Raw genomic sequence first — 17521 nt, forward strand, 5'->3', positions numbered from 1 at the left:
CTTTATGGTTCTTTTGTGATTCCAGTCACTCCTGGTCTCTCCCAGTACATCCCAGTTGTCCCTAATGTGTTTCCACTCACTCCCAGTTGCTCCCAGTAGCTTCCGGTATGATTCCATTTGCTCACAGCCACTCCCAGTCACCTCCAGCATGATTACAGTCACTCCCTGTATATCCCAGTTGCTCCACCATGGTCCAAATTGCCCTCAGCCTGCTCCTAGTCACTTCCAGTATGATTCCAGAAGGATCCCAGTCACCCTCAGTGTGGTGCCAGTTCCTCCCAATATGATCCCATTTGTCCCAGCATAGTTCCATTTCCTCCCAGTGTGATCCCAGTTGCCTCTAGCACAGACCCAGTCCCTCCCAGTATGATCCTACTCTGATGCCATGATGATCCCAGTTGCTCCTAGTATGGTCCTGGTTGCTCCCATTTCCTCCCAGTCTGATCCCAGTTGCTCCCAGTGGCCCCTGTGTTATGTTTTGGAATGGGAGGAAATTTAGGGAAGTGATGCAAAGTTTTTTGTGTATCAGACAGTCTGTTGAGCTGCTGAAAAGCTAGACATGCTTTTGTGAAACACATATGGTAAAGATGAAAAAATTCAGAAACTTTTCTTTTCTTTGTTGGTCGGCAGGGAGGTGCTGGGTTTCGGTTTGGGCTTCTGCTCTGTGTCTGGGCTGGGCTGGGCCTCTTTTCTATTTTCTATTTGCTGCAGGCTGGGCTTCTTTTCTATTTTCTGGGCTGCTTGCTGGCTTCTCTCTCCATGGGCTCTGGTTTGGCCGGGCTGGGCTTCAGCAGCTGCCGGGCAAGGAGACAGGGGAGGCTGCAGAGCTTTAGCCAGAGCAGGGCTGGCTGTGGCTGCGAAGATCTCGCTGTCAGGCTGCTGCTTCTTCTTCTTAGCGTGGCTGAGACCAGAGACTTCTGTGGCTGGTGTAGAAAACTAAACACTAACTATAAAGCTGATCTGAACACAACTGAGCCACAGCTTTCTGTTAATAGTTACCAGTGGGTTAGGTAGGCTTCAGGTGTGATGTTAACTTTTTCAGTACTTCAATCTTCTTTTGAGTGAGAGAAAAGAAAAAAATGCAAGTATATTAAAAACAAGATGAAGACATTAAAGGTAATAAAGAAGAAGGTAAGTAAGTCCCAGATGGGAGGGGTGAGAAGATGCTTTGTTTTTAGAGCTGAAATCCTCTTGTAAGCTATAAAGAAAAGACTCTTTTCCCTTATAATACATAAAATGATAAGGAAATGAAAGTGTTTGAATTGATATTAGGTAAAGGCTTCTATGTTAAAGTAAGCAGATGTTGAAATAGCTGTAATCCCATGAGAAGTTTGCACAAAGAAAGAGCGCAGTCTTGTGCTTCTAAAAATGAAGATCTGTGTTCCCAGAGATGAAGATGATTTTAGAGATAGATAATGAGAACTTTTGCCTTTGAACAGCTCATCTTTAAAACAATACCCCATCAATCAACATAGCCCATCTCCAAGCCGTGGGAAGGTTGGTAGAAATAAGAAAGATTTTATGATAGCAAGGTTCCCCTGGCGGTTGTTATTCATGACAAAATTGAGAACCATGAGAAAACTGTTTTTTCCTTTTGTAGAAAAGTCTCCATAACTTTATCAAGAGGGACTTCTCTCCCTAAGTGAACTAAAAAAGGACTCTTTGAGAGGTAGTAAACTGACTAGAAATCTTAAGTTTAGTTTCTTTACATTGTCAGTGAGAAAGAAAAAGTTGTGGGGAGAAGTATTCTAAAAAGTTTGCTTTGATTCTTACTACCTTTTTTTTTCTTTTTACTTACTATTATTAAAATTTTTCTTTCTACCCTTTTAAAGTTTTGAGCCTGCTTTACCTTTCTCCTAATCCTATCTCACAACCAAAAATAAGTGTATTAGTAATTAGCCAACACCAAACCCACCACATTCTTTAGTGCATTAGCCAAAAAAAAATCTCAGAATTAAAGAGATCTTATATTAGCAAACCAAAACCACGACACCCTAGCACAGACCCAGTCACTCCCAGTATGATCCCAGTATGAATCCATTGTGATCCCAGTCTTTCCCAGCACAGTCCCAGTCAATCCCAGTTGCCCCCAGTGTAGACTCAGTTACTCCAGTCGCTCTCAGTGTGTTCCCAGTCACCCCCAGTATGGCTACAGTCACTCCCAGTATATCCCAGTTGGTCCCACTATGATCCCTGTTGCCCCAGTTCTGGCCCTGCTGAGTCCCAGTGTGATCTGATCCTGCACCCAGTGGGTCCCAGTGCTGGGCACGGTGTATCCCGGTGTATCCTTGTGTATCCTGCTGTATCCCAATATGACCCGGTGTATCCCAGTGTGACCTGGTGTATCTCAGTTTATCCTGGTGTATCCCTGTGTCCCAGTCCATCCCAGCCTGTCCCAGTCTGTCCCGGTTCCCTCCCTTCACTGGGAGTGACTGGGATCATAGTGGTGGAAAGTGGAACCTTAATGGGCCAAGTGGATGTGACTGGGAATGACTGTGAGTGTGCTGAGGGCAACTGGGATATACTGGGAGTGTCTGTAACCATCCTGAGGGTGTCTGGGAACAGACTGAGAGTCTCAGCAGGTCCAAGGACACCATGCTGACACTATGGAACCTCATGGAACCAAGGGGATCATTGTGGCACCACTGGAGCCCATGGAACCAAGGGGCCGTGGTGACACAGCAGGGCTTCATGGAACCCAGAGACCATTATGGCTCTGTGGGGCCTGATGGAACCATAGAGACCATTAGGACCCTTCAGGGCCTGGTGTCACCATTATGACACCTCAGAGCCTCATGGAAGCAAGGGACTGTTGGGACACTGTGGGGCCCCATGGAACCCAGGGAACATGGAACAGGTCTGGTTGGCTTGGCCTCCCAGGGGCCACCTGACAGGTCTGGGCAATGCAAGGATGTCAAGCGCTGCCTCTTATCAGCTCCTGGAGCACTGTGGTTCCGTGCTTTCCTTGCTATGAAAAGAACCATCCCTCTTTTCAGATGCCATTGCCAAAATTCATACTCTCCCTAAAACAATTCCTGAATGCAAGGGTACCTCTCAGAAGAAAACCTGCCAGCTCTGGATGGCTTGGCCTCTGGCATTCGCCTCTCATCTGCCCCTGAAACCCTGGGGCTCTGTTCCTTCATTCTTATGGAAAAGAACCGGCCTTCATGTCCAGGGGCCATGGCCAAAATTAGAATTTGGCCTCCCAAATTTGTATATCCAAGGATTGCTCCCAGACAAAAGTAGCCAGGACAGAACGGTCAGGCTGGCCCTGTCCTCTGGTGATTATCTTAGAATATGAGATGAATGTTTTCAAATGAAACCACTTTGGAGAGGGCCCAGAGATCTCCCAATGTGGTGTTTTGAGGCCTCGGGCACATGACCACTACATATGGACAAAGGATTTCTTTGCTCTGTGCTGTTGTGGTGGTTACACACCATGGAAGTGATGTTCTAAGAGAAGCTGCTAGCAGTTTCCTCCATTTCTGACAATAAACACAACAAGTAATTAGCTTTGAGAATTGACAATCTGTTAAACCACTAAGGAAACTGTACACACCTCTGTGAAGACACATGTTAAAGATGAGAAAACCTGGGAAGGTCTCTTTCCCTTCTGGCTGGCAAGGAGGTAACAAGGCTGACCCAGCCCCCGTCTCAGCCAGGCCGGGCCGGGCGGCTCCTGCTGTGGGCCCGGGCCCCTTCCCAGGGACCCCGCCAGGCCCCATCGGCTGCCGGGCAAGGCAGGGGGAGGAGAAGCCATCGGCCCCCAGCCGTGCTGCTGCTGTGTTCTGGCTGAGATCCTGGCCCTGCCCCAGCGCAGCCCATCCTGACACAGCTCCAGCGCAGCCGCTGCAGAAACCTCCATTGTAAAACAGCTCCGTCTGCAAGCACCGAGCCCGGCCAGGGTCATGGAACCATCTGCAGTCCCCAGGTGAGATATGAACTCTTTCAGTGCTTCCATCCTCCACAGAGTGAGAGAAAAGGACAAAGAGCAGGCACACAGAGGAGCAACAGGAAGACACCAAGGTGAAGAGGAAGTCGAGTCCCTGATGGGGGGGATGAGAAGATGCCTTGATCTTGGGGCTGAAATCCTCTTGTAAAGCTATGGAGAAGGATAGAATTGATAGATCAGACTCTCTTTTTCCTATAATGCAATGGAAAGTATGTGGAGATGACTTGTTCAGCAAAGGCCTCCATGCTAAAGTAAGCAAATATTGAAGTAGCTGTGATCCCATGAGAGGTTTGAATATTGAAAGAGAGTGATGAGACCCTGTGCCCTCAGGGAAAGAAGAAGAAGACCTCTGTTCCCAATGCTGAAGATGATTTCAGAAATAGATGAAGAGCACATTTGCTCTTGAACAGCTCACCTTTAAACAACATGGCCCATAAACACAGCTGTGGGAAAAGCTGTGAACAAATGGGAAGGACTTCACAATTGCAGATTTTTCCAGGCGGCTTCTATTCATAGAAATTGAGAGCCATGAGAGAACTCTTTTCTTATGGAGAAATCTCCCTATCACGGAAGAGAGACTTCTCTCCCTGAATGAACTGAAAAAAGACTATTCTAGAGGTGGTAAAATGACGGAAATTTTAGGTTTTCTCTCTTTATATTGTCAGTAAAACAGAAAAGGTTATAGGGAGAGGAGAAGTGTTCTGAAAGTTTTGTTCTGATTCTTATTACTCTTTCTTCTGGTTACTATTAATAAACTTTTCTTTATATCCTCTAAAAGTTTTGAGCCTATGTTGCCTTACTCCTAATCCTACCTCACGGCAGGAAATGAGTAAGTATATTCTAGTGAGTGCAGTGCTAATTAGCCAACACTGAACCCACCACAGTATTTGATACATTGGCTGAGAAATCTCAAAGTGATGAACCAAAACCACTACAGAAAACTTCCTGATAAAATGCATTAGACCAGAGAGAAATCAAGGCAGAGCCATGGTTTGTCAGGACTTTCTTGATCCTCATGTGCTCCGTGGTGCATTTGGAGCTGAGCCCTGGAACCTCAGGGAGTGAGAGGAGATGGCACAAACCTTTCCAGGAGTCAAAGTCAGAGGAAACACCCAAAGTGTCTCAAAGCGTGAATGGGTCTCACTGAGGTCCATCCCCAACACAGGCTCCTCATGGACTCCTAGGAGGAGAGAACTGGAGGCCATAATTGGACAAAAGAGATTCAGAGTAGAAAGGAACATCCAAAGTACCTTGAAAATCTTGACTAATTCAAAGTATTAATGAGCCCCACTGAGTGTCAGTACAAAGATCTCAAGGGACTCATTCAAGCAGATAATTGGGGCCATGATTGAACAAACCACTCACAGAATCTGTATCAAAAGTGAAACACCAAGTACCTTAAAAAAACTGAAGTACCTTGAAGCCTTAATGAGCCCTACTGAGTGTTTCAAAGCCTCTCCAGGGACTAATTACAGCAGATAATTGGAGGCCATGACTGCACAAACCTCTCAGAGACTCCAAGGCTAAAGCAAAACCCAAAGTCCTTTGAAAAACCTGCAGTCCCTGCAGGGAGCATGAAGGAGCCCCCAGGATCATTCCTGAGCAAGGCTCCCCAGGGACTCCTTCCAGCAGATCCTTGAGGCCACTGGGATGTGGGCTAGGGGGGGATGCTGAGGGCAGGACAAGGGGCTGACAGTGCCCAGCCTGGCTGGGCCTGTGCCAGGAGGCTCCAGTGCCTCAGGACAAGGTGTCTCCTCCCAGCCCTTGGTGGCACAGACCCTGCTGTGCCCCAGGGCACCAAGGCTTGGCTTCTCTTTGTCCTCACCTGTCATCAGTGCTTGCAGTTCTCTGCTCTGCCTGGGGCCTGGGGACACTTTCTCAGTTGTGTCCCGCAGTGGGACCCATTAAAAGTGCAAGAAACTTTGGAGTGGGATTCTGACTTGGAGTTCTGGAGAGGTTTCTTCAGCTCCCTCTCAGGGACTGATGTTCAAGGCCTAAGCACAAAGCCCCAGAGGCTCATTAAATTCCTTGTGCTGTGTCTGTGCTGATGAGTTGGGCTGGGCTCCTGGCACAGAGGCAACTCCTGGTAACCAAGCAAAGCTTCAAAAGCACATTTCTCTTGATGAGCAGCTCTTCTGCCAGCCCAGCAGGGCTGAGGCACTGCCTGCAGCCACCCCGGGCACAGCACAGAGGCACAGAGAGCTTCAATCAGTCAGGGCTGGGAAGGTGCTGAGAAGTGCATGGGGCAGAATCACTGCCAGCCCTTGGCACAGGAACCTCTGGCTGCAGGACAATGCAGCTGCAGCTCCTGGAGTGATCTCCTAAAGCTGGAACATCCCAATGCCTACAGACCCTGTGAGTACATTCTCTGATTGTCTCTTGTGCCGAGCAGCCAGGGGTGGCCAGGGCAGTCCTGCAGAGCAGGGTCCTGCAGCCCAGGGCGCTGTGCTGGGGCAGGGACTCTGCTGCCTGCCAGGGACAGCTCTCAGCCAGCCCTGGCAGCTGCTCCCAGCACTGGGGGACAAGATCTGGGTGGAAGGAGACAGCTGGTAAGGCTTGGAAGTGTTCTCCTTGTGTGGGGAGGATGTTGCATTGTTCAGGACTGCTCCCAGCATGGCATTTAACTGCAGAAAATTTCCAAGTAGATTATACCAGGGACCACAGCAAGGCAGGGGCTGCACAAAAGGGAAAATCCTGCTTTTTTAATCTACTAGTCTAGGTTGCCTGGGTAGGAAATTGCACATAGATATTCATCTCTCAGTTCAGGTTGGGAAAAATGAAAACATTTTCTCTCAGATGTTAATAAACCTGGCAGTAACAAAATCAGCACAGGGCCCCTTAGAGGCATCATCAGTGTTGTTTTTCCAGCCTCCTCAGAGTTGCTCTGATGTTTCCATCAGAGCCTGCAGAGGCAGAGCTGCCCCTGGGCAGTGCCTGAGCTGGGAGGGGTCTGCAGGGCAGAACTGAGCCCCCAGGGCTGGGCTGGGCTCTGGCAGCACTGGCAGGGCTCAGCCCTGGGCACAGGGAAGCAGCTGCTGGCAGGGACAGCTCCAGGCAGCAGAGCCCTGGGCAGGCAGTCGGGGGAAAAACCCCCCACACTATGCTGGGATATTAAAAGTCTTCTCCAAGCACAACTATTCGATGATTACTTTTTTTACAGATCCCCATGCCAAGACACTGCAAATGTCCAACAGCAGCTCCATCAGCCACTTCCTCCTGCTGGCATTAGCAGACACACGGCAGCTGCAGCTCCTGCACTTCTGCCTTTTGCTGGGCATCTCCCTGGCTGCCCTCCTGGGCAACGGCCTCATCATCAGCGCCGTAGCCTGTGGCCACCACCTGCACACGCCCATGTTCTTCTTCCTGCTCAACCTGGCCCTCTCTGACCTGGGCTCCATCTGCACCACTGTCCCCAAAGCCATGCACAATTCCCTCTGGGACACCAGGAACATCTCCTACTCAGGATGTGCAACACAGCTCTTTTTTTTTTGCCTTTTTCATGTCAGCAGAGCTTTCCCTCCTGACCATCATGTGCTACGACCGCTATGTGTCCATCTGCAAACCCCTGCACTACGGGACCCTCCTGGACAGCAGAGCTTGTGCCCACATGGCAGCAGCTGCCTGGGCGTGTGCCTTTCTCTATTCACTGCTGCATACAGCCAATACATTTTCCCTGCCCCTGTGCCATGGCAATGCCCTGGGCCAGTTCTTCTGTGAAGTGCCCCAGATCCTCAAGCTCTCCTGCTACAAATCCTATCGCAGGGAATTTGGGCTCATTGCAGTTAGTGTCTGTTTTGGTTTTGGCTGTTTTGTGTTCATTGTTTTCTCCTATGTGCAGATCTTCAGGGCTGTGCTGAGGATCCCCTCTCAGCAGGGACGCCACAAAGCCTTCTCCACGTGCCTCCCTCACCTGGCCGTCATCTCTCTGTTCATCAGCATCTCATTTTTTACCTACCTGAAGCCCCCTTCCATGTCCTCCCCATCCCTGGATCTGGCCCTGTCACTTTTGTACTCGGTGTTGCCTCCAGCCCTGAACCCCCTCATCTACAGCCTGAGGAACCAGGAGCTTAAGGCTGCAGTGTGGAGACTGATGACTGGATCGTTTCAGAAACATTAAACCGCTGGCCAATTTTTGCAAATCACTTGTAATAAAAGTCATCTTTGACACTTCTTGTTGTTTTCATTTTGGAGGTTCTTTCTCTTTTTATTTTATTTTTTCACCTTGTCCACTAATAAATATGATTGTTTGCGCCATTTCTAATTTTCTTTCTCTTCACCCTCCCTGGGGCCACAGACTGTGTCAATGAGGGACTGCACTCTTGGTTGCTGTAAAGGAACTAAAGGATCTCCCAGCAGAGTTTTCTGCCGAGATGGCCTTTGGTTGCCTTCCCTGGAGCTGCAGCAGCAATGTCTGTGTGCAGAGCTGTGGGCAGATCAGTGCTGGCCCATCAGCTGTGCCCAGCAGCAGCAGCAGCACTTGGTGTTGCCAGTGCTGCTGCCGTGGCCCTGCCCCGCTGCCCTGGTGGCCCTGGTGTTGCTGAAGGGCCTGAGTGCTCTCAGGGCCGGGCACAGCCCTGGGGGTGGCAGTGCCGGGGCTGCAGCAGGGACAGGCCATGGGCACTGGGGGGAGCGCTGAGGCCTCAGGCCAGGGCCAGGGGACTCCAGGCTCCTTGCCCAGGCTCTCTCAAGAACATGGCCAGATCAATTAGCACAGAAAACCCCTGTGAGCAGCCCCAGGGTGCTCATGTGTGTGTTCACCCACTCTGCCCCCAGCCTGTAGTGCTGCAAGGTTTGTTGTGGCCAAAATACAGGACCTGGCACTTGGGCTTGTTAAACCTCACCTTGTTCAATTTGGGCCCTGGATCCAACCTGTCCAGGGCCCTGTGCAGAGCCCTCCTACCCTCCAGCAGATCAACACTCACACCCAGCTTGGTGTCACCATGGTTCCATCAGGCCCCAGTGTGTCACAATGGTCTCCATGATTCCATGAGGCCTCCCAGTGTCACAATGTCCCCTTGGTTCCATGGGACCCCTTGGTTTCACAGAGTCACATGGATCCTTGGGCCCTGCAGTGTCGCAATGGCCCCATCATGACACCAGGTCCTGCTCTTTCACAATGCTCTTCATGGTTCCACTAGGCCCCACAGTGACACAGTGGCCTCTGTGGTTCCAGCAGGACCCAGATGGACTCCTTGCTTCCATCCAGCCCCACAGTGTCACAATGGCCTCTTGACTCTGTGCTGCCATGTCAAACACAGTGTCACCATGGTCCTCTTGCTGCCACCAGGCCCCACAGTTTATCAATGGCCCCTTGCTTCCGTAGGCGGATCACTGGGGAGGTCACTTTGCCCCGGACTGCTCACAGTTCCCCCCAGAGCAGTCCAACCCTGCTTGTGCACAGCGGGGTCCCCTGTCCACCTGGATCCCCCTGCCCCCGGCCCCGCAGCCTCCCCCAGAGGATGTTCCACGAGATCGACCCCAGAGCCTGACACGGGGATGGGGGGTTGGGGCCCTGGGGGTGGCACAGGGGGACAGGGACCCCCCGGCAGTGTACCCGTGTCCCTCAGAGCCAGAGTCTGGGCCAGAGCTCCATCACCCTGCTACCAACGAGAACTTGAGAGCCCTGAAAAAGTCCCCAGCAAGTTATCAGCAGAAACCAGATTTAATATTAAGGGACAGCAGCACAAAGTTCCTTGGCAAGAGTCACTCTGCTCCTGACTGGACACTTCAGGCACACCAAGGAAACAAAGCAAAAACAAAACCAAACCAAACCAAATCCAGGCAATCAAACCAGAAATGAACTGAGAACTGTCCCTGTGTGTGTGTGACACAAGGCAGTGAGGACAAGGATAAAAGAAATAAAGAGATAAAAGCTGAACAGAGCTCAAACTTAACAGGACTTAACTGATACATTAAATTCACAATTTAGTCAAAACCAGCAGCTAACACTATTTCATCTAACTTATAACCTATGACTTAGCAATTTAACACAGGAATAACAGTATTTAACTTAGCCTAATAACTTACATTAAAATAACAACTTAGCAAAAGAACAACTTTCAGAAGCATTTAACTTAGCTCATACCTCATTACTGAACATTTCTTACAGGCCTGACTGACTCAGCTATCCAAGGCACTCAAGCCCCTCAGAGAGCAGCATTTCTGCCACATTTCCCCAGGACAGGCACTCCTGTGTGCACACAGACACAAAGAGTCAGTGCAAGGCACCTGTGAGAAATTCCCCTGAGAGCAGGCAGTGCTCCCTGTGGGTCCTTTAGCATTCCCCCAGCATGTGAAGGGTTGAGCCTGGAGGAGTGGGGGAATCAGCCCAGGCTCCGTCGTTGTTCAGGATCCCTGAGTGCAGCAAACGGGAGAGTTCCCGGCTGGGAGAGGCCCCACTCAGAGGGAGTCGCTGGCCCAGGAAAGCTCCAAGGGCTCCTTTTGGAGTGCTTTGTGCAGGGCCCCAAGAGAGGGGCTTCAGTCCCAGCAATGCTTCATCCTGGCCACACTTGGCAACAGCAGCTTTCTTTGGCAGTGTGAGAACAGGGATATTGTGCCACAGAGGGAACAAAAACAATTCCCAGGGCTGCTCCTACAGAAAACGGGCTGGTTGGGCAGCAGCAGTGCCTGGAGCAGACAGTGTTTGTGATGAGCTGCAGAGGAGCTGAGCCCAGGGGCTGTTGGCCAAGGCTGGGCCCAAGGAGCATTTCTCAGCTGGCCGGGTGGCCTGAGAAGGGGAGGGGGAATGCAGCAGCACAGGGCCCATGGAACCAAGGGATCATTGTGACACTGTGGGGCCTCATGGAATCATGGAGACCACTGTGACATTGCTGAGACTTATGGAACCAAGGGGACTATACTGACTGTGTGGCTCCATGGAATGTAAGGATCGTTGTGACACTGAGAGGCCCCCTCGAACCAAGTGTCCATTGTGACACCGTGGGGCCTCGTGGAACTGTGGAGACCATTATGACACTTTGAGGTGTCATGGAACCAAGGGGCCATTGTGACACTGCGAGACTCCATGGAGCCAAAGGTCCATTATGACATTGCAAGGCCTCATGGAACCATGGAGAGACCATTAGGACACTTCACAGCCTCATGGAACCAAGGCACCCTTGTCACACTGTGAGACTCATAGGATCATGGAGAACATTGTGACACTGTGAGGCTCCATGGAATAGGCAAAGCATTGTGACACTGTGAGGCCTTACGGAACTAGTGAGACCACTGTTACCCTGGGAGGTCCCCACAGAACCAAGAGGACCATTGTGATCCTGTGGGGCCTCGTGAAACCAAGAGGCCTTTGTGACACTGCAGGGCTGCATGGAATCAAAGGGCCATTGCAACATTGCAGGGCCTTGTATCATCAATGCTCCATTGTGACACTGTGGAGCCAAAGGAGACCATTGTGACACTGCAAACCCCCAGGGTCCAAAGGTGCATTGTGACATTGCAGGTCTCATGAAACAGAGGAGTCCTGTGACATTGTGAGGCCTGGGGAACCACGGAGACCACTGTGATCCTGCAAGACCTCATGGAATCATTAATACCACTGTTACACTTGGGGCCTTTTGGAACCTTGGGGCCACTGTGACATTTTGGGACCCCATTGAACCAAGTGTCCATTGTGACACTATGGGACCCCATGGAAACAAGTGACCATTATGGTACTGTGGGGCACCGTGGATCCAAGGCACCATTGTGACACTATGGGGCTCCACAAAACCAAGGGAACATGAAACAGGTCTGGCTGGTTTGGCCTCCCAGGGGCTGCCTGACAAATCACCTTGGCATGTTGAGGGTCTCTTCTTATCTCCTATTCAAACAATGGGGCTCCGTGCTTTCCTTTCCAATTGAGAAGAGCTCTCCTTCTCCTCCAGGAACCCATGGACAGAACTGGGATTTGAAGCAAAGTGAAAATTTTCCAGGATAGAAATCCATTTTAATTTAGGTGAAATGTACATTTTTGAGTTGAGTCTGTGGTTAGAAACCATAGGTTTTTAGCCAGACTGCAACGCCTAAGCTCAGTGAAGTTACTTCAGCGAAGGACAGAGATAAAGAGGGGGAGACAGAAGATGATAGAGACAGGGACTGCTGCAAGGGCAAATCAACCTGACCTCGGAATTCTTTCTGATAAAAAGGAACTAGTGGTAAAAGTCACAGGAAACCCATAAAAATGAATATGTATGAATGTATTGTGAAACTGTATACATATATATTTGAGAGAGATAAAAACAGACCTGAAGTTCTCAGAGGTATGCATGCCTTTTTTGAGGAGACCAATCTCCTCATGCATCCAGCGCTGTAATAAACATACGAGCTTTACAACTTTTACAAAGTTGTGAGGTTTCTTCTTTTCTCCGCAAACCAGATTTCACCTCCAAATTTCCTTACATCCAGGGATTGTTCCCATAGGAATATTGCCAGGACAAGGCTGGCTGGCAATGGCTTCATGCAGTTCATCTCCCATCTATCCCCAAAACACTGGGGAAGGCTCCGTGCTTTCCTTCCCATGGGGAAGAACTGTCCTGCTTCTCCAGGTGCCCATGGTTGAGATTGTGTTTCCACCTCCAAAATTCCCTATATCCAAAGACTGCTCCCAGAAAAAATCTGCCATTCCTGACAAGTCTGGCTGGCCTTGGCCCAGTGAGGCTCTCACCTGCCTTCTAAACACAGGGGCTCTGGGTTTCCCTTCTTATGGAAAAGAATTTTCCTTCTCATCCAGATGCCCATGGCCTGACTTGGGATTTCCACTCCAACATTGCCGTACTCTGAGAGACTGGAGGAGATTCTTGGCCTGAAACATTTCACGTTGCGGGGAGGAAGGGGCAGGTCCAGCCCTGCCCTGCCCTGTAAGCCCAGCCCTGCCCTGCCCTGGAACCCCAATCCCCCCAGAGCCTCTATCCCAGCCCAGCAGTGGCTGCCAGTCCCTGGCACAGCACAGGCAATGCTCCACAGCCACCTCTGCAGCCCCCAACCCAGCTCCTGAGGGACCAAATGACCCCAAGTCCCATCTGGGGAAGGGTGGGGGAGACCCTGGGGGAAGGGCCCAGGGAGACCAAGGGGTATTGAAGGCTGACCACAAGGCAAGCACACATCTTGGCCCTACTCTGCTTGGAATTTCTATCTGTTCGGTGCTGGAATACAGGAGTTGGTATCTGTGCTTGTGCTTCTCTGGATCTTTTTTTCTTTCTCTCCTTCTGTGTCTTCTTCTTCTGTTTCTGTACACCTGCAATTTTTGATTAACGTTACATTGAACAGGCTTAGAGTGTGTGAAGCTGAATGGGCCAAGTCAATGCTTTGAGAAGTGGTTTTTGTTGATTGAATGTCTGTTGTAGTTTGACATGAGAAGAATTTTAACAAGTAATATAAAACTTTTTGTGTAACTGACAATCTGTTAAACCACTAAGATACTGAACAGGCCTCTGTGAAACACATATGTTAAAGACTATGTTAAAGCATATGTAAAGACATACGTTAAAGCATTGTGAGTCAGAGAGGAGCAGAGGGTGGAGCTTCCTCAGTTGCTGCTGAGTGGCTGAAGTATATAATAGATCATTGAGCAGGTGTGCCGATTGCATTGCGAGTCAGAGAGAAGCAGAGGGTGGAGCTTCCTGAGTTGCTGCTGAGTGACTGATTATAAGAGGTGTCTGGGGAGCGCGGCCACCCAGAGCGCAGCGAACAGGGGTGTGGTGAGTCTCTGGGGAGTATACAAGGCAGTTCGTGCAGGCAGGCCAAGCAGGCAGGGTTGCCAGCTTTCTTGCTAGTAAGGAGTGCTCTGTGTTGTTTGAGGTCTTTCTGCTGCCTGGTTATTTTTGAGGTGTTTGTCAGTAATGGTTTCTGCATGGTCAAAAGCTGTGGCTGGAATAAGTGACCAAGTCGGGCCCTCCAAAAAGGATGTGCCTGTACAGACCCATCCATGCCCAGAGTGTTTGAGCTTATCAGCTTCAGGGAGTGTTGTGGAGGAGACCTGCCTGCGGTGTGAACAAGTGAATGACCTCCTTTCACTAGTGGCTGAGCTTAGGGAGGAAGTCGAAAGGTTAAGGAGTATCAGGGAAAGTGAAGGGGAAATAGACTGGTGGAGTTCAGCCCTACCATCTTTAAGAGAGGCTTCTGACCAAGAGACTGAGGACTTATATGCCTGCCGCTCTCAGGCAACAGAAGGGCACCTGGTAGATGAAGAGGTGTGGAAACGGGTCCCCATTCGGGGAGGTAATAACAAAAAGTCCTCCCCCTCCCCATCATCCAGCCAAGTACCACTTCAGAATAGGTATGAGATCCTGGATAGAGAGACCCAACTAGATGATTTAGGAGAGATTTGCCTGCCCAGTGAACCCCCCAATTATGATTCATCTGCAAGATGGATCACTACCTCTAGCATCAAGAAGAAAAGAAGGGTAATTGTAGTAGGTGATTCCCTCCTGAAGGGAACTGAGGGCCCCATATGTCGACCAGACCCATCCCACAGGGAAGTCTGCTGCCTCCCTGGGGCCTGGGTACAAAATATCACTGAGAGACTTCCTGGGCTGATTCAGCCCTCTGATTATTACCCACTGCTGAAACTCCAGGCTGGCAGTGATGAGATTGAGAAGAGGAGTGTCAAGGCAATTAGAAAGGACTTCAAGGTACTGGGTCAGGTAGTTGATAGGGCAGGAGCACAGGTAGTGTTCTGCTCAGTCCCTTTGGTGGCAGAGGAAAATGATGAAAGAAACAGAAGAATCCGCATCATCAACAAGTGGCTTAAGGGTTGGTGTCATTGGCAAAATTTTGGATTCTTTGATCATGGGGAAAATTTTACAGCATCTTCTCTGCTAGAACCAGATGGGGTACACCTCTCTGTTAAGGGCAAAAGGATTTTAGCTCATGAACTGGCAGACCTCATTGAGAGAGCTTTAAACTAGGTTTGAAGAGGGAAGGGGAACCAGCTGAGCTATCTGGAAACAGGCCCAAGAATTGCAAGGCTGAGTTAGGGCTGAAGTCAGTAGCCCAGATGAGGTGCATGTATACCAATGCACGCAGCTTGGGCAACAAACAAGAAGAGCTGGAGGCCATGGTGCAACTGCAGAGCTATGATGTAGTTGCCATCATGGAAACATGGTGGGACGACTCACATAACTGGAGTACTGCACTGGATGGATACAAGCTCTTCAGGAGAGACAGGAAAGGAAGAAGAGGTGGAGGGGTGGCCCTTTATGTTAAGCAAACTTTTGATGCCATTGAAATTGAAACTAAGGAAGATGGAGTTTAACGTCTATGGGTAAGAATAAAGGGGAAGGCCAACAAGGCTGACACCATACTGGGAGTCTGTTATCGTCCACCCGACCAGGAAGAAGAGGCAGATCACTTATTCTGTAAGCAGCTAGGTAATGTTTCAAGATCATCAGCCCTTGTTCTTGTGGGTGACTTCAACCTACCAGACATCTGCTGGGAACTTAATACAGCAATAAAGAGGCACTCCAGAAAATTCTTAGAATGTATGGAGGACAACTTTTTGTTGCAGCTGGTGGGTGAACCCACCAGGGGAGGGACTATGTTAGATCTGCTGTTTGCAAATAGAGATGGGCTGGTAGAAGATGTGGTGGTTGGAGGTCGCTTGGGGCAGAGTGATCACAAAATAATAGAGTTCTCAATATTTGGTGAAGTCAGGAAGAGCACCAGTAAAACTCTTGCATTGGACTTCTGGAAGGCAGACTTTGGCCTGTTAAGGAGACTTATTCAGAGCGTCCCTTGGGAAGCAGTCCTAAAAAACAAAGGAGTTCAGGAAGGGTGGGCATGCCTCAAAACAGAGATCTTGAGGGCACAGGAACAGACCACCCCTGTGTGCCGAAAGATCAGTCAATGGGGTAAATGTCCAGCCTGGCTGGGCAAGGAGGTTTTGGAGGAACTTAAGAATAAAAAGAGTATGTATCAGCATTGGAAGAAGGGTCAGGTCTCTAAGGAAGTATTCAAGAAGGTTGCTAGAGCATGCAGAAAAAAAATTAGGGAGGCCAAAGCTCAGTTTGAACTTAGAATGGCAACTTCTGTAAAGGATAATAAAAAATGTTTTTACAAATACATTAATGGTAGAAGGAAATGTGAGACCAGCCTTTGTTCTTTATTGGACAAAGGAGGGAACTTAGTATCTGAAGATGAGGAAAAGGCAGAAGTGCTTAATGCCTATTTTGCCTCAGTTTTTAGTGGGAAGATGACTTGCCCTCAAGACACCTGCCCGCCTGGGCTGGTTGGTGGTGTCAGGGAGCAGAATGGTCCCCCCATTATCCAAGAGGAGGCAGTCATAGAACTACTGAAATGCTTGGATATTCATAAATCTATGGGACCAGACGGGATCCACCCCAGGGTAATGAGAGAGCTGGCAAATGAGCTTGCAAAGCCACTCTCCATCATTTACCAACAGTCATGGCTTACTGGTGAGGTTCTGGATGACTGGAAGCTGGCCAATGTGATACCCAATCACAAAAAAGGTGCAAAGGAAGATCCTGGTAATTATAGACCAGTCAGCCTGACCTCAGTACCTGGCAAAATAATGGAACAGTTTATATTAAGCGCCATCATGCATAATTTACAAGATGGCCAGGGTATCAGACCCAGTCAGCATGGATTTAGGAGGGGTAGATCATGTTTGACCAACCTGGTCACCTTTTATGACCAGGTAACCCGCCTAGTGGATGCAGGGAAGGCTGTAGATGTTGTTTACTTGGATTTCAGCAAGGCCTTTGACACTGTCTCCCACAGCATTCTCCTAGACAAACTGGCAGGCCGTGGCTTGGACAGGAGCACTCTTTCCTGGGTTCAGAACTGGCTGCATGTGGTGGTGGTGATGCTGCATCCAGCTGGCGGGAAGTCAACAGTGGTGTCCCTCAGGGGTCTGTGCTGGGGCCAGTTCTGTTTAATATTTTTATTGATGACATGGATGAGGGTTTAGAGTCCTTTATAAGCAAATTTGCAGATGACACTAAGCCGGGAATATGTGTTGAACTGTTAGAGGGACAGAGGGCTTTGCAGAGGGACTTGGAACGGTTGGATGGATGGGCAGAATCTAATAGGATGAAGTTCAATAAGTCCAAGTGCCGAGTCCTGCACTTCGGCCACAATAACCCCCTGCACCGATATAAGCTAGGGACGGTGTGGCTGGACAGTGCTCAGGTGGAAAGGGACCTGGGGGTGCTGGTTGACAGTCGGCTGAACATGAGCCAGCAGTGTGCCCAGGTGGCCAAGAAGGCCAATGGCATCCTGGCCGGTATCAGGAACGGTGTGGCCAGCAGGAGCAGGGAGGTCATTCTTCCCCTGTACTCAGCACTGGTGAGGCCTCACCTGGAGTATTGTGTCCAGTTCTGGGCCCCTCACTTTAGGAGGGACGTTGAGATGCTTGAGCGTGTCCAAAGGAGAGCAACGAGGCTGGTGAGGGGCTTGGAGCACAAGCAGTATGAAGAACGACTGAGGGAGCTGGGGTTGTTCAGCCTGGAGAAAAGGAGACTCAGGGATGACCTTATCACTCTCTTCAACTTCCTGAAGGGTAGCTGTGATGAGCTGGGGGTCGGTCTCTTTCTTCAGGCAACAACAGACAGA

At 49.8% G+C, this 17521-nt stretch overlaps 2 protein-coding genes across 2 annotated transcripts; both read left to right on the plus strand.

The window, feature by feature from the left end:
- Positions 1 to 7198: 7198 nt before the first annotated feature.
- LOC132085173 (olfactory receptor 14I1-like) lies at positions 7199 to 7514 on the plus strand (the record flags this gene model as incomplete). Its single annotated transcript, XM_059490547.1, is given in 2 exon segments — positions 7199 to 7432; positions 7434 to 7514. Coding segments are annotated over 2 exon segments (315 nt in total), but the record flags the coding sequence as incomplete, so codon positions are not given.
- Positions 7515 to 7517: 3 nt separating this feature from the next.
- On the plus strand, positions 7518 to 14856 carry LOC132085202 (olfactory receptor 14J1-like; the record flags this gene model as incomplete). The annotated part of the gene is made up of 3 exons (XM_059490571.1): positions 7518 to 7979; positions 14524 to 14580; positions 14800 to 14856. Coding segments are annotated over 3 exons (576 nt in total), but the record flags the coding sequence as incomplete, so codon positions are not given.
- Positions 14857 to 17521: the final 2665 nt, after the last annotated feature.

The sequence above is a fragment of the Ammospiza nelsoni genome, chromosome 29 (genome assembly GCF_027579445.1).
Source record: "Ammospiza nelsoni isolate bAmmNel1 chromosome 29, bAmmNel1.pri, whole genome shotgun sequence".
NCBI lineage: Eukaryota > Metazoa > Chordata > Aves > Passeriformes > Passerellidae > Ammospiza > Ammospiza nelsoni.